Consider the following 16,680-nt stretch of genomic DNA (forward strand, 5'->3'; position numbering starts at 1 on the left):
CGACTGAATCACACCGAGAATCGCGGGTTTACGAAGAAAATGACGACTTGTTAATTATGAATTTGTTCAAGCCGTTAATTAAAGTCGATGAGCCTTTTCCGTTTTCGACAGAGGAAACCTGTGTAAACTAAAGCACATAACTCAGTATTGGACAACATGTGTGTGTGTGTGTGTGTGTGTGTGTGTGTGTGTTGTGTGTGTGTGTGTGTGTGTGGCATTAAATCAGAAATCTCTCCTCTCATGCATCCCTCACTAAATATCTGTCGTTTCTGTCATCCCGTATCATTTCCTGCGAAAGGCTCCTGCCTAAAGAGCCGTGTGAGTCAGCGAATGCAAACCATACACACCCACACACACACTGATCACACTGATGTCAGCTCAACTGAATGATACACAGGCTGGTTACAGAACAGATCAGAAATGACAGGAGAGATGCTCAACATTTACTACAGCTCTCCTCAGTATATAGAGACAGTGAGGAACTGAGGAACTGACTTGAAGGCTTTAAATGCACTGCCACTGCCATTGTTTGTACACTATATGGCAAAATGGTTGTGCAAAACATATGTGCATTTGGTCCCTATAAGATCCATTCAATCCATCCAATCGCAGACGTGATAACGCGTGTCGGTCAGAACTGCACCAGTTGCATCATTAGTTTTGAAACTTTTTTGATAACCACCACATATTACTGGAAAAGTCAGGGGTCACAGAGCGCCACATGGCAGAATGATGACCCACTCCTGTAGTAACCCTGCAAACAGAACAGGGCGTCTTTCCTCCTCCCACTCTCTACACCTTCCTTCTTTTCCTTTCTTTTCTCAGTCCTCTGAGGAATCCAGAATAAAAACTGCTGATTGTTCAGACCCCATCGATTTGTCCTCAATCCTGCGTTTGCCTGCTTCTGTGTTCGTTCCCAAACAATTACACTGAGGCCAGGACACATCGATATTCATGCAGCATGCGTCGATACACAGAGTCTGTTAGCGACCGAACGCTAGATACTTCCTTCCTTCCTTCCTGATCGGCGTATACGCAAGGCATGGCAATGATTATTCAAGAAAATGCATCTATTCTTGTTTCTTACTGATGCAGCAGCTCAAAAAATCTTTTCCTTTAATATTTCTTAAAACAGCAAAGCGACAGATTGAACTCGCAGCACCAAGGCTGCTCTGTTCGGGTTCAGACGAGTCTAATCAGCAAAAAAAACAGGGGGTTATTTAAGGTCAACTGTGAACGTAACCCAGGAATGTGTGACTGATTGAAAACCAAAGGTCAAGCAGTGATGAGCTTTAATTATTATTGACACCACCGAGCTGATGAATTCTCAATTCTGATTGGTCAGGCGTTACGGATTGGTGACCTGTGTGTTGCACCCTTTCGACCTTTAGTGGCGTCGTACCTGAATCAATCGTACCATCATTATGATCTATAGAATCTGCAAAGAAAAAGATGGAGAGCGATAAATTGAATTTGAAGAAAAGAGAGAGGGAAAAGTGAGAGGGATAGAGTGAACGTGAAGAGGAAAGAATGAAAGAGAGAAAGGGTGAAAGTGAGAAAGAAAGAGAGAGTAAATGAAAGAGAAAAAGTGAAAATAAAGATAGAGTGATGGTACAAGACAGAGACATAGAGAATGATACAGTGAGTTGACAGAGTAATAGAGAAGATAAACATGAGAACAGCGGTGAATTTGTCTTCCATCGTCCACCGTTTGTTCTCTGTATCGAATAAACTTGATGATCTGTTACAGTAGCTGAAGTATCAGATCAGTCAAAACCAGTTCACTGACTCTCTCCATCCATCCAGTGGAGTGTAAACCCCAGCACAGGGCGGTGAGGAAAGATCTCAGAGAGAGCTGGAAGGGGAATCGCTGTGTTTTCACTTCAGACAGTTTGGCGAGTTTTTTCTCTCAGTTCGCTTCTTCAAGCAGGTGAGAACACAGCAATCACACTCGAGTCCGAGAACATCTAAACTTCCACTATGCTTCATCTCACTGCAGGATCTGAATCATACATGCCATGTGTTTTGGATTTTTGGAGCTCATGAACTGAGCATTTCACCAGCAGGCCTTCAGTGGTGTCCTGCCTGAATCAATCCACCATCATCACACCACGTCTACAGAAAGCATCAGTATTATAGAGAAGTGCAGTAGATCAGAGCTGCATCACACACAGGATCTCATACAGTCAGAATGAACATCATCACTAAAGCAATAAACCCAATGAACACAATTCAACACGTCTCCTTTCACTGGAGCCACAACTGCACCTCCACATACATCATCTCCAGCAGAAGCATTTATATTAAGGCAAAATTCAACAGGAAACAAAATGCAAAAGTATAAATGGTTCACGAAAAAGCTTAACTTCTTTGAACTGTTTGACTTTTATGTCCTGCGGCCAATTTAATTTCTTCTCCTCTGTGTCTTTCTTTGTGGGATAAAAAAACAGTGATTAAAGCGTTTGTGCAGTTTGCTACAGATGCGGGTTGCGAGCTCTGAATAATGCGCGTCTCACCGTCCAATCAAAGGGCATGATAATGCAGACGTTATTGTACACCTGCTAGATGAACTCGAAATCTGATCGGTTCCTCTGACCTCGGCATCATTTGATTGGATTGAAACTTATACAGAGCATAACCGAGAGAAACGCTATGAAATGATGAGAAGGCCTGAAGACCTGCTGAAAGACCTGAACACCTGACACTGGTTACCTTCATACACAACCAATTAAATTCAGGCTTACGCTGATAACATCCACATTCACACCCCCTCAGTGGTTTTACCCTCTGGAAATGTAATGCAGAGTTGACTGTCTGATTGCAGGCTACAGGTTCAACTCGACTCAACTATACTCTTCTCATTAATAATGCGTAGAAGAGAACCAGCTGCGTTAGTCTGCATGCATTTCCCAATTCCCGAAGAATAGAATCAATTCCGTCTGATCTGCTGCAATCCCTCACCCTCTCAGGAACAGACTGTACAGCAGAAATCAGACAGAATGCAGAGAACTTGAGTGACAGGTGAGGTTGGAAATTCTGCTCCGAGCGCTAGAACTGTACATAAATAAATAAAAAATCAGCAAAAAAAAAAGAGGACAGCACGAATCTGTGCCTTGCTGTGCACCAGTTTGTGTCACTATTAAAGGAAATCCAGTTCGGATTCGAAAACGCGTACGAGGAGCATCTCGCATTGTTCGCATATCGTTTAAACATGACTTCAACATGTTGACGTGCACACGACATAAGTGATCCTAGGCTAAAGACTCTAAAAGTATTGGGACACCCATCTTCTCCAGCCAGATGTGGTTCTTCACCAAACTGTTACCCCACTTGTACACGGCGTCATTTCTCTTCTCTTGAACTAGGAGCTCCAAACCTGTTTCAGCGTGACAATGTTCCTGTGCACAAAGCACAGCTCCGTGAAGATTTGCTTTACCTTTGGGATGAATGTGAATGCTGACTGCACCCCAGGCCTCCTCACCTTCACCTGCTTCAGCATCAGACTTCACTAACACCTTAATGATATGAAGATATGATTAGAAGTGGTAGCTCATTGGACTGGATGTTAGCCTTCTGATCTGAAGGTCATGTACCAACTGCTGTATTCTTTAGCAGGGACCTTAACCCTAAGTTGATCAGCTGTACACCTGAGATAACTATAAGTCACTCTGGATTAGAGCGTCTGCCAAAATGCCATAAATGTAAATATGCTTTGCATTGGTTGGAGTGGAAGATCTCCTGCTATTGAGCTCTGATCTCAATGGGATTGAACACCTTTGGGATGAACTGAAGACACACTCTAGTACTCCTCACCTACACCAGTACCTGACTTTACTCATACCCTAATTACTAACACTACAGCTACTACTACAATAACATCTAATAGTAAGAATAATGTTATAATGTTTATTAAATCCAATGAAACGATTTACAAATAATAAATAATATAATAATAATAATTATTATTATTAATAATAATAATAAAAAGCGAGAACTTGGTTCTGATTCTATTTTTATTTGAGTGTTTTGTGTGTCAAGGTCCAGTCAGCTCTTGTTCTGAAGATCAGCAGGCTGTGATGTGAACTGGTGAAATGACAAAGCTGTAAATTCACACCAAAATGCTCAGGACATACAATAAGCTCAAATTCATTAAAATAAGCGTAAGATAAGATACTCACCAAGTCCCAGACACGATACACGCAATCCAGACTTCCCAAGGTTCCTACAGAGAGAGAGAGAGAGAGAGAGAGAGAGAGAGAGAGAGAGAGAGAGAGAGAGGGAGAGAGAGAGAGAGAGAGAGAGAGAGAGAGAGAGAGAGAGAGAGAGAGAGAGAGAGAAAGATGCAGTGGATTATTTAATCATCAGTTATTTATTTTCTTTCATAATTAATATGAAGTGAATGTGTGAGTGTGTAGTGTCTATAACAATACTGTAGAATTCAGCCTGATCAGTTTTGTGGATATTAGTGTGTGTGTGTGTGTGTGTGTATGTAATGAAGATGAGAGTGGGACGGGTGGGGTGGTATATTCAGTATATTCAGTTACAGCTCTACTGGTGTTTGCTGTTGATTTCTTTTCTCTGGTGTCAGATTCAGAGCGGCGTTTTTAATACTTTAGGTAGCATTCAGCTTTTTTTCCCCTTCACTTAACCAGGAAACCAAAACCCTGCTCCAGCATGAAAATGTTCCTGTGCACAAAGCCAGCTCCATGAAGATCTGCTTTACATGGTTTGGAAGATGTGGAAGATCTCCTGCTATAGAGCTCTGATCCTCAACCCTATTGGGATGAATGTGAGCACTGACTGCACCCCCAGGCCTCCTCACCTTCTCACCTACATCAGTACCTGACTTTACTAACACCCATGTGGATGAATGAATCTCCAAAAAATCTAGTGGAACATTTAAGAAGATGCACATGAGGAGTAAATGTGGAATGGGATGTTCAAGAAACGCATAGAAATCTTTAGGTCGGGTGTCCATAAATTTTTGACACACATTACAATTATATAAATATATATATATATATATATATATATATATATATATATATATATATAATGTGTGTACGTGTGTGTGTGTGTGTGTGTGTGTGTGTGTGTGTATTTGCTGCAACTGAACCCTGTTTGGTCAAAAAAGGTTTTCTATAACAGCAGCTGCAAATTCCTCGTTACATTAATGTACTGTTTCTATGTTAATGCCTCATAAGGGCCTTGCTCAAGGGCCCAAGCGTGGCAACTTGGCGATACCGGGGCTTGAACTACTGAACTTCTGATCAGTAATCACTGAGCTACCACTTCCTATACAATTTTATAATTCTTTTTGGTATAACGGCATAAAAAACTTGTTAAAAACAGGTGGAAAACGTTCCTCCTACTTGTCTTTCCTGGAGATTGTTCCTGGAGTGACTGTAAAAACACAACCTGAGTAAAAAACTGAGTGATGGTCTGTAAAATTTACACATAAACCTGCTTCAGTGCAACCGCTGTGCTTTATTCACTCAGTCCTTATTAAAGTCTTTTACAGAAATATCACTTACTCTCTCTCTTTCTCTCTCTCTCCCTCTCTCTCTCAGCAGCTGGTTCTCCTCCAGGATGCTCCACATCTCCACCGTTCCCTCGTTCGCTTTCAGCCACGAAAGCAATTTCAGTTTCGTGTAAAAGCATCAGGAGGGAATTTGCACTCGTTTTCTGATCGATGTGCAACAATCGCACCTTTTTCCTCCCCCTCTTTGTTTCTCTTTAATCCCCGTCGTTTGATTTGTTACCCGATGCCGTGCACCTGTTTAATATCGGTGTCTTGAGTAATCTTCCTGATTCGACTCGATGGTATTTCGTGAAGTCTTGCCGTGCTATTTCATGCCCTTTGTTTCCTGTTTCCTCTCTTATTACTGCAGTCTTTTCGAGTTTTAATTCCTACTTCTTCATCCAATCTCTGAATAAGGATTATCCTATTTTGCTGCGCTCGTCTCCTCCACTACAGACTTCACTTAAAACCTACACTTTGAAGGTTTTCCACACGTGTGTTAATCACGTTTCTCTCCTGCATGGTGCAGCTACAGACAAGATGACAATTTAAAGAATACGATTTTCCTGCCCAAAAGATCTTCACGTGGTGGTAGCGTTCCACATTTTGGTAGACGGCACTGTCTAAGACGTCATTCCAAAATCTCCATCACTTGTCCAATCAGGTTTGAAGGCCAGAGCATCATCTTGAACTATCCATAAAGGGTGAAGTCATAGAGCGATCCATCATGATAATCATTTTTTTTAACGTGACACCAAATCGCTATCATAAAAAACAGGTTAAAAAAAAACGGCGATCGAACGTCAAAAAAACAGCGAGGTTTAGGGTTTGTGTTTGATAAGGACTGAACGTAAACTTCGCAACGCTATGAATGAAACCTTTATGGGTCTTTCCTTAATATGAGTATCAGTGACTGAGAACTCTCCACAGCGTCTGCTGGGAAGTGAAGTTCTGTGAAGTGACAATCGACCGTAACAACTTTTAAAAACCTGGATTAGATTGGATTTTAAAATACCTGTATGAAAACGCTGGAGAAAAGAAGCTGGATATCTTTAAACATCGTCTGAGTCCAAGGAATGGTTTGAAGTAGCTGAATTATAGATCTGAAAACGAGGTCTATTGACTGTACAGAAGAAGTGCTCTGGCCACTTTACATCCATTTACCATCTTTGCTGTTTCTTTTTAAGACAATGGTTCATTTTAATGCATTTTCCTTTTTAAAAGTAGGCGTTCTGGAGTCTAGTGTATCGCCCTAGCACCATTGCACCAGGCAGATCTGATCAGCGGCTACATTCATCATGTCCTGTGGTATGGTTATTAAAAGAAAAATCTATTTATGTAGTGATTGTGTACAATAAGTGCGTGCAGTAGGTGTGTTTCTGTGTGTAGAGGAGGATTTGTGTGGATCTGGGTAAATAATGTGGATGAGATTTCATCTCATGAAGGTTTCCCATGTGCTCGGGTGCAGGTGTATGAGTTGAAGGAACACCTGCTCTGTCTGCAAACTGGGTTACAGTGTTAATCACTGTGTGTTTTTATTTTTTTAATTCAGTACATGAACAACTAATCATAGGATGTGCGTTTTTTAAAGATCCCATTCCACACTTACATCCCAGTCGAAATTTGCTCTTATAGTAACCTCGTCTCATTTAGGGAGATGTTCTACTAGATTTTGTGGAGATTTGTGGAGATCCATTCAGCCACAAGGGTGTTAGTAAAGTCAGGTACTGGTGTATTTGAGGTGAAGAGTGCAGTCAGCATTTAAAGTCATCCCAAAGGTTTTCAATAGGATTGGAGATCTATAGCAGGAAATCTTCCAAATCCTCCATTCCATGTAAAGTATATCTCCATAGATTTGGCCAAGTGCACAGGAGCATTGTCATGATGAAACTCATTCTATCACATCCAAGGAGATCCAATATACTTGTGTCCATTTTTGTGGTAACAGTTTGTAGAAGAACCACATTTTTTATTTGTTTTATATTAATATATTAATATGATGTGGTTCGGTTACCAGCGTGACACTAAAACAGGAAGTAGTAATGACTACTTTTTTACTAAAATACGTGTCAGAGCCCAAACTTCTTTACTTTTACTTTTACCAGAGTCTTTTAAAACATCTGGTACATCTGTACTTCAGCTTGACCGACGGATGTGTGTACTTTTTTTTACACCCTAAAAAAGAGCATTGCCACCCCATCTGCCACCCCAACATTGGCATCCCAATTTGTTTGTACAAATAAACGACTCTGCTTCGTTTTACTGAATCAAACATATTTGATCACCGATGACAAACAAATAGAAGCATTTGCAAAAATACAAATGTAAGTAAATTATATATTACTATAGTTAATTTAGACTAACATTATTCTGATTAAAGATCTACATCAAAAATGTGTGCCCCAGTGTAGACACCAAATATGGAGATCATTCCTTAAATCCACAAAAACCATGCAAAGATGCTTGCTTCAGTTTTGCCACCCATCATCATTCTCATGCCACCCCTTTGCCACCCCATACATATTTTTTATCTGCATTGAAGAGTCGAACGATAACAGGTTGGAATCCATTTAAATGAAGAAATGACGAGAAACTCTCAGGAGGAACATAATAATAAAAAAAATAAAAATTGCATTTTCCAGGCGTCTGAGATTTCATTTATTCAAATGACGGCATTCTGATAACCATTTAGTGCTCCGTTGTGCAGCTCTAATCTCAGTTGCACATAAATAGAGTAATGAAAAGCCTTATAATTAAAGCTCCATCCTGACAGCGGGACGTGTGCTGTGTTTTCTAATTACGCCTGAAGACAACCTGCATTCAGATCTGACCTTTTTTTTATTTGATCCAGGATCCAGGACATGGGGTTAAAAAACAGGTGGATATCAACAAAAAGCAGGGAGTAACAAGTAAACATAGGAAAACGAGACTTTGAACTGCGTATAAACTATTATTATATTCTCAGAAGAGTAACAGATACAGCAGGGTTTTAATAAGCAACTAATAAGGAACAAACACAATAATGGCACAGAAATGGCACAATAGTGAGTCAGAGACTCGAGTCAAATCATTGAAAAGCAATTTTTTTAACATGTACAGATTGGGACTGGAGGTAAATCCAAAAAACCCTGATTTATTTATTTATTTTTTATCTTAAAGGCAAGTGCTTGAGTTTACAAGTAAGTTTCTAATGCGTCATCTCAGGACCAAATCTGGCAACCCTTGAGACATGAAGTACAGGAAAGGCTTAAGTATGGAATCTTGGGTATAGACAATCAAATACTGTATGTGTACCAAGAAGTCTAAATAGTGAAACAACTTCCACACTAAATATTGAAAAAAATTTTTGCATACAGCTGAGCAGCTATAGGGTTAAGGGCCTTGCTCAGGGGCCCACGAGTGCCAGCTTGGTGTGGCTGGGATTTGAACTCTCGACCTTCGGATCCAACAGGCAAGGACACAACGAGGTGAGTGTATGTGAAACATTTACACAGGGGTCCCAAAACTTTTTTCTGTGAGGGACACATAGTTTTCACACAAGTTCTCTGGTGGCCGTAGTTTGGAGATCCCTGATTTACAACTGACATTGACTGATAGAGACCAGGTGACACGGGAAGGGCCTCGTTTCATTTCCTGGGCATGCTGATAAGCTTAGAGGGAAACCCCAATCAGAGATTGCATATGGTCCATCTTTATCACCCGAGCGCTTACATTTCATATGTCTGATAACACAAAGTGGAAATCTGCATTACTGAGCTGTTTCTTCGTGCACAGATACATTGTCATGCTGGAACAGGTTTGGGTCTCCTAGTTACAATAAAGGGAAATGTTCATACTAATGCATCCAAAGACATCAAATACAATTGTGTGCCTCTAGCTCTGTAGTAGCAGTTTGGTGAAAAAAAAACACATAATCATGGAAAAGTCAGGTATCCCAATACTTTTGGCCATAAAATGTAAGGAGTTTAATAAAAAATGGCAACATGGTCCATTAAAATGGCAACACTGCTGATTAAAGTTTCACTCTTGTTTAGCTGGTGACTAATGTGGCAATTTTAGTAGTTAAAATGGCAGCGTGCATACTGTATATTAAAATGTTGGGGATTTGGTTCGATAGGATGGCAGCATGCCTAATTAAAATGGCAGCGTGACTATTTAACGCAGTCTTGCTTTCTTAGAATAGCAGCGTGTCTATTTCATGTGGTGTATTTAAAATGGCAGCACAGATGCTTTAAATGGAAGCCCATGGCAACTAGAAAGGCAGCATGATGTATTTAAAAGGAATCCTGGCTAGTGATAATAGCACAAGAGCAAAAATGGCAGCATGGTATCTTAAAACCTCAGTCCCGGCTAGATCGAGACGATACAACACAAACGATGCAAACCGTGTAATGTCAAGTGGCAGAATTGTGTTTGTACAAATGGCAGCATGAGGTAAACTGGCAGCGTTTTATATTTATTAAAGTACAATATTCATTTTAATGGTGTTTACTTCATGCTAATACCTGCCACACATGACAATGATTTGTCTGAAAAAAAAGGCAAAGCTCTGCTCCAGTTCAAAATCACTTTCTTTTATTCAGCAACAAGCCTTCAAGAGAATGCAGCATTCAATAGACGAAATAGATTTTTACACAAGACAGCTTCCAGCCTCTGCAGTTCGATAGCCTAATTGAAAGCTTTTTTTTTGTTGTTAGGTTGTCAGGGCTTCTGCACTAAAATGGAAAAAATCGTGCCCTTGAACCCAAAGTGTTGCAAAATATAGAAAACTACATGCTGATACAAACAATTTGGAAATGTGCTAAATATGATTGACAGCTAGAAAATGCTGTCATCGCAGTGCGTATAGACGCAGTGGAAATGAGTGATTGGGAAAGAGAGATACTTTTTTTTTTTATCGAAAGCTAAAACAGCCCTAAAACAGAGCTGGAGCATCACACCAGCAACTCGCAGCCTGCCTTCCTCCCAACAGAGCAGATGTGTGAAATCAAAACCATCATCTGAAGCCCCCTAGGACTGCAATCCCTCAAAGGCCTGTTAAAACCATACCAAATCATTTTTAATAATACTCAGCTGGGCGAAGTCCAGAAGGTAAAGCTTGAAGGCTGAATGGAGAGCGTTCGGAGCGGCTCCCTGTGGAGCGTGACCGTATGCATCGGGTCTGGATTATTACTCCAAATAGCGGCGCTGCTGCTGGAGATGTAGAGCAGAGTGTATACAATAAAATACAGAGTTAAACTGAGTTTGATCTTCAGCCTGACTTTGGACTGTGTCCACACAGCTAAGGAAAAAACTAGAGAAATATTGTCAAGACTGAAGTAATATATGAATAATAATAATAATTATTGTATTCGGGCTCCATGTTCTCTGTCTTTAGGTGATTTGTGTGATCTCTATATGACGTTTCTATCTATCTATCTATCTATCTATCTATCTATCTATCTATCTATCTATCTATCTGTCTGTCTGTCTGTCTGTCTGTCTGTCTGTCTGTCTGTCTGTCTGTCTGTCTGTCTGTTTTCCATGGGTTGGAGAAGATCTTCAGTGGCCTCCTAAAGAAACCATTCTAAACACCACTGGGATAAATGTAAATGCTGGCTGCACCCCAGGTCTCCTCACCTCACCTACATCAGTACCTCACTTTACTAACACCCCTGTGGCTGAACAAAATCTCTCATAAATCTCTTTTCCAGGAAGAAAGGAGGTTATTATAAGAGCAAATGGTGACTATGTGTGGGATCATAAAACATGTCCCAATCGTCTGGTCAGATGTCTACAAACGGTTGCCCATTAAACTTTAACAATAAATATAAAGTTCTTAGATTTAATAGTAAAAAAATGGCTGGAATTCAGGGTTTTGGAAGCTGGTGTTGATTGCAAAAGGCTTTCATCGAAGCATTTGTCATTACAATATAATCACTCTCATTCTTGTTGTTTTTGTGCCAGTCCCATTTGCCCATATGGCACACGGTACAATTCCGCCTAATGCTTTTTCACAACACCGTTTTTTACACAAACAGCTCTGGCACGCTTCATTATCCACCCGAGACGTCACCCAAAGCATCCTAATCACGCTGATTAATATTAAACGCTCGCAGAGATCATGTGACATCCTGTAAGTCACGTTCATGAATTATTTCCACCCTGCCATACTGTACGCTGCTCTTCATGGCAAGATGAATTGCTCAGGATCTACAAACGCTAAAAGCCTTCAAGCCCTTTGACTTCTGCACTGATTACACGAGCGAGTTTGTCTCTTTACAATGTAAAAGCCTGCATTTCTGCTGTTTGTGTTGTCGGTGTATTGCATCAGTCGACCCTCAGTTCACCTCAGGACCGGAGTATCGAGAAGGTTCGTTTAGCAAACACAGAGGGTACTGAGCTTTAGCGTATTACAGCTTTGTATAACCCGATTTAACCTCCAAAACACGCTCCAAAAAACATGTTAATGAAGTCGTGGTGAAAATAAAGGAGAATTTCACCCCGAACTATTAGCGCATTAGTCTTCTAGCGTTAATGTCGGTCTATGAGGTGAACGCAACAGACCACTTCTTACTCCTGAGTCAAATAAAGAAATCGGATATTATAAACAAATCAGGGACTTTTCTACAGGTTTATAAAAACTTTTAGAACTCAAATATATTCATGTGAATTTAATATCTGTTTTTTCATCCTGCGACGGCTGACAGATTTGGTTGCAGATACACATACATGTACAAGATGGACTTTTCAAGTAAAACATCGTGAGGAATGTTAGTTCAAAACGGTCCAAAACGGTTTTATGAACCATTTATACGTTTGCGTATTTTTTCCTGTAGAATTGATACAAAAACACACAATTTGCCTTCATTTCAAATCGATAAGAAAACCATAATGCAGGGAAAAATTGTGATGAGGAGAATATCGACGCTTCTGCTAGAAATGATGAATGTGGAGGTGCAGTTACGGCTACAGTGAAAAGAGACGTGTTGAACTGTGTTCATTGTGATTCTTGCTTTAATAATGACGTTCTCACTGTATGAGATTCCTGTCTGTGATGCAGCGCTCTGTTCTACTGTTTTTGGGGAAAAAAACACACAGTCATGGAAAGTCAGGTATCCCAATAAAATGTGCAAAGTTTAATTAAAAATGGCAACATGGTCTATTAAAATGGCAACACTGCCTTGTTTAGCTGGTCACTAATGTGGCAGATTTAGTAGTTACAATGGCAGCGTGCATACTGTATATTAAAATGTCGAGGATTTGGTTAGATAGGATGGCAGCATGCCTAATTAAAATGGCAGCGTGACTATTTCATGTGGCAGTCTTGCGTAATTAAAATGGCAGCACAGATGCTTGAAATGGAAGCCCTAGGCAACTAGAATGGCAGCATGATGTCTTTAAAAGAAATCTTGGCTAGTGATAATAGCACAAGTACAAGAATGGCAGCAGGGTATCTTGAAACCTCAGTCTCGGGCTAGATCGAGGTGAGGCGATACAATACAAACAACGCAAACCGTGTAGTGTTAGGTGGCAGACTAGTTTAGTACAAATGGCAGCATGATGAGGTAAACTGGCAGCGTTTCATATTCATTGAAGTACAATATTCATTTAATTTACAGTTCTCACTGTATGAGATTCCTGTGTGTGATGCAGCGCTCTGTTTTACTGCACTTCTCTATTATACTGCTTTCTAGAGCCGTGGCATCATAATGATGGTAATGAGGGGTGGATTGATTCAGGTAGGACGCCACTGAACGTCTAGGAATGAAATGCATTATATCATAAAAATAAATGAAGTGTTCTCACTGAGAGAACTCATTAGCGGTAATTTATATAAAACAATTGCAAAATCAACAACTCGCACGCAAACTAATCATTGCTACATGTCCTGACTCCTCCCAGGAATAACGAACAGCGTAAAGCGCCGCTACGGTGTGATTAATAATGTATTCCTTCAGGTTTAAACCTTTAGACAACCATGTAGTAGAGGGAAATGTGACAACAGGGACTGAGAAGATGAACTTCAGAAGGATTAAGGGAAGAAAGTTTGGTAGTAAGCTTTAACTGGAAAGCGAATTGGCATGAAAAAAATAATGGCGTGAAGTAAAACTTTCAATAAAACCATCCCCTAACACACCTCAGAAAAGCAGAAGCGTGTTTAGTGTGTTTTTTCTTTTATCTTTGCAATGGATGTAAAAGGGAAAACAAAAAAACAGTTTCAGTGAAAAAGAGAAACTAGGAGAAGAGGATTTACGAGGGAATGTGAAAGAAAGGAGGCCACGAAGAGCCAAGAATTCACTGTGTTTAATGAGAGACTGGAAATCGAACTTTTTGTGGTTTTTGTTTTGAGAACCAGATTTAGTTACAGTATATCTCATGCTGGATCGTGATTGGCTGGAAGTTCAGATGTGAGTTCAGAACTATGAACACACACAGGTAGTTTGGGGGTCTGTTGGGGCGGCTGTTGTGTTCATTTCCTAATGATGTTTTTGAGCTCAATTCAGAATTTTTGTGTCTTTTTTTAACTTTTAAAAAAGTGTACCAAAAGTATTTGGACACCTGACTTTTTCAGACTGCTGTTTTTCTTATCCAAACTGTTACCGCAAACATGGAGCCGATCGATTGTATAAGATGTCTTTGGATGTTCTTGACTTGAACTAAGGACCTTCGGAACTAAGGTCAAATAGCTTTACCACTAAGCTACCACCTCCCACAGCCTGGTCAAAGAGTGGTCACTGTGGAAATGGTATTTTATTAGACTGTCATGTACCTCTGTGAAAAATGAATTAGTACCTTTTTGCACAATGGAACAACATTGTAATCATAGCACCACTGAGCTCTAACCAAGCAGATGAAGACCTTGCTCAAGGGCCCAAAAGGCCCTTGGTGATATTGAGATTTGTACTCATGACATCTGATCCAAGTCCAACATGGCAATCAGGGTTAAAACAACCCCTCACTTCACATGTACAATATTTGCTGTCACTGCACTGAACATCTTGCTTGCATTTTTCTTCACTGTGAGTAAAACCTGCAGGAATAAGCAGAAGGAATAAGCGTCCTGCCCAACACTGAAGCTTCATGGCTTCTGATCTTGACTACGGCTATCTCTCGACACACACACACACGCACAGAATTTCGAGCCGAAAAACACAGGAAATGCTGAGTTCGGTTGCGCCAAAAAACGGGCGTGGTTCAGCTCGTTTGCTGAAGTTTGCTCCGTTAAGACCGGTGACGAAGGAAGGAGAGATCAGAAAATTCTGCTGCATCAGCAACACACAATCTGTTCTACACTCAAACTACCACCCCCTTCTCTTTCTCTCTCTCTCTCTCTCTCTCTCTCTCTCTCTCTCTCTCTCTCTCTCTCTGGCTTTGTGTAGACAGATCCAAATTTAGGACACATGGTTTCCAACAAAGCGCTGGCTTTTGCTGCAATATGACTAAAAACAGCTCTTATATAAAACAACCACATTTCCTTCCTTTTTGGATTCAAGTTTTTATGATGTATGTCTTGAATCAAACCAACAGCTTTTATTTGTCGCACAGACATTAAGGCACAGTAAAGCCATGATACAGCATTAAAGCAGAATAGGTTAAGGGCCTTAATCAAGGACCCAACAGCGGCAGCTTGGCAGCGCTGAAGCTTGAGACTCTGACCATCTGATCAAACCAGAGCCTTAACCGTTACATTGATTTATTTATATTAGAGCAGAGTACACGATCAGGCGTAACATTATGACCACCTGCATAATATTGTGTTGGTCCCCCTTTTGTTGCTAAAACAGTTGAGCATCAACATCATGAACTTCTTCAGCAGTTTAAACTACAGGAGCTCGTCTGTTGGATCGGACCACACGGACCAGCCTTCGCTCCTTACATGCATCAACGAGCCTCGTCCTCCACGACCCTGTCGCCGGTTCACCACTGCTCCTTCCTTGGAGCACTTTTGAAAGATTCTGACCACTGCAGACCAGGAACATCCCAGAAGAGCTGCAGTTTTGGAGACATTCTGACCCAGACATCTCGCTCAAATCCTAATGCTCGCCCATTTTTTTCCACTTCTAACATCAACTTTGAGGACAAAATGTTCACCTGCTGCCTAATAAATAAATCCACCCACTAACAGGAGATAATCAGTGTTCTTCACTTCACCACTCATAATGTTATAATGTTATGCCTGTTCAGTGTATGTCTCAGCACTGGATCGTGATTGCCTGGAAGTTCAGGTGTGAGTTCAGAACATTGAACACACTGGTAGGTTGTGCTTCCAGTTTCATACAGACTGAGGGTCTCCTAATGACCTTACTGAGCTTCAAGGAACATGTTTTGTGTGTTTGCTCGTAATATTTTGCCAAATGTTTTGAGAAACCAGACATTTTCAGCCAGATGCGGCTCTTCCCCAAAACTTTTACCACAAAGTTGGAGGCACGCAATTGTACGGTGTACCTGCCTTTTCCAGCAAGTTGTGCTTCTCTTCACACACACAAAAGTACATTAATAGTACAATCCAATAAGAGCTCGAATCAATTCCAAACATTTTGAGAAGCAGCTTTTGTTGAAGTTGAATAAAAATATTGGCTTTCTCTGAATCTGAATGGTGCATTAAATCACAGTCAACTCTAAATATTTGGTTTTATTTGATCTAAAATTATTGACTCGTGATTTTCTATTGAAAACTAATGTTTGTTCTACTTTGTGACACGATCTTTTTGTAATTGTATTTGCTAAATAAGGATCCATTTTTACAAGATTGATTTTTTTATCTTTTTTTTACCGACTTGTTTGATTGGTGTTTAGATCTTTGTAGGAGGCGGTAGCTCAGTGTTTAAGATGTTGGACTTCTGATCAAAAGGTCATGAGTTTAAATACCAGCACTACCAAGTTGCCACCGCTGGGCCCCTGAGCGAGGCCCTCAACTGTTCGTTTGTACTGTATGAATGAGATAATTGCAAGTAGCTCTGGATGAGGAGATGCTGTAAATGTTTCATTCTGGCGTGTTGAAGAGGTTGTTGTGTAGATCTTGGCGAATGCAGTGTTGAGGTACAAATTATACGTTCAATATGAATCATATACTCAAGTATTGTTCAAATCAGATACTCAAAGACTTTTACTCAAGTTCTATTGGAATCTGTGACTTTGATCTTGTAATCTTGTAAAATGTTTTGCTGTAAGGTACG

At 40.4% G+C, this 16,680-nt stretch overlaps 1 protein-coding gene across 3 annotated transcripts in view; it reads right to left on the reverse strand.

The window, feature by feature from the left end:
- Positions 1–16,680, reverse strand: part of kcnab1a (potassium voltage-gated channel subfamily A regulatory beta subunit 1a) — a 91,671-nt gene that overhangs the window by 31,962 nt on the left and 43,029 nt on the right. For all 3 annotated transcript variants that reach the window (XM_046864072.1, XM_046864073.1, XM_046864074.1), the window contains exon 2: positions 4,179–4,222. In XM_046864072.1, the coding sequence (XP_046720028.1) occupies positions 4,179–4,222 (44 nt within the window). The remainder of the gene's footprint in view (positions 1–4,178; positions 4,223–16,680) is intronic.

Source organism: Silurus meridionalis, chromosome 13 (genome assembly GCF_014805685.1).
Source record: "Silurus meridionalis isolate SWU-2019-XX chromosome 13, ASM1480568v1, whole genome shotgun sequence".
Taxonomy (NCBI): domain Eukaryota; kingdom Metazoa; phylum Chordata; class Actinopteri; order Siluriformes; family Siluridae; genus Silurus; species Silurus meridionalis.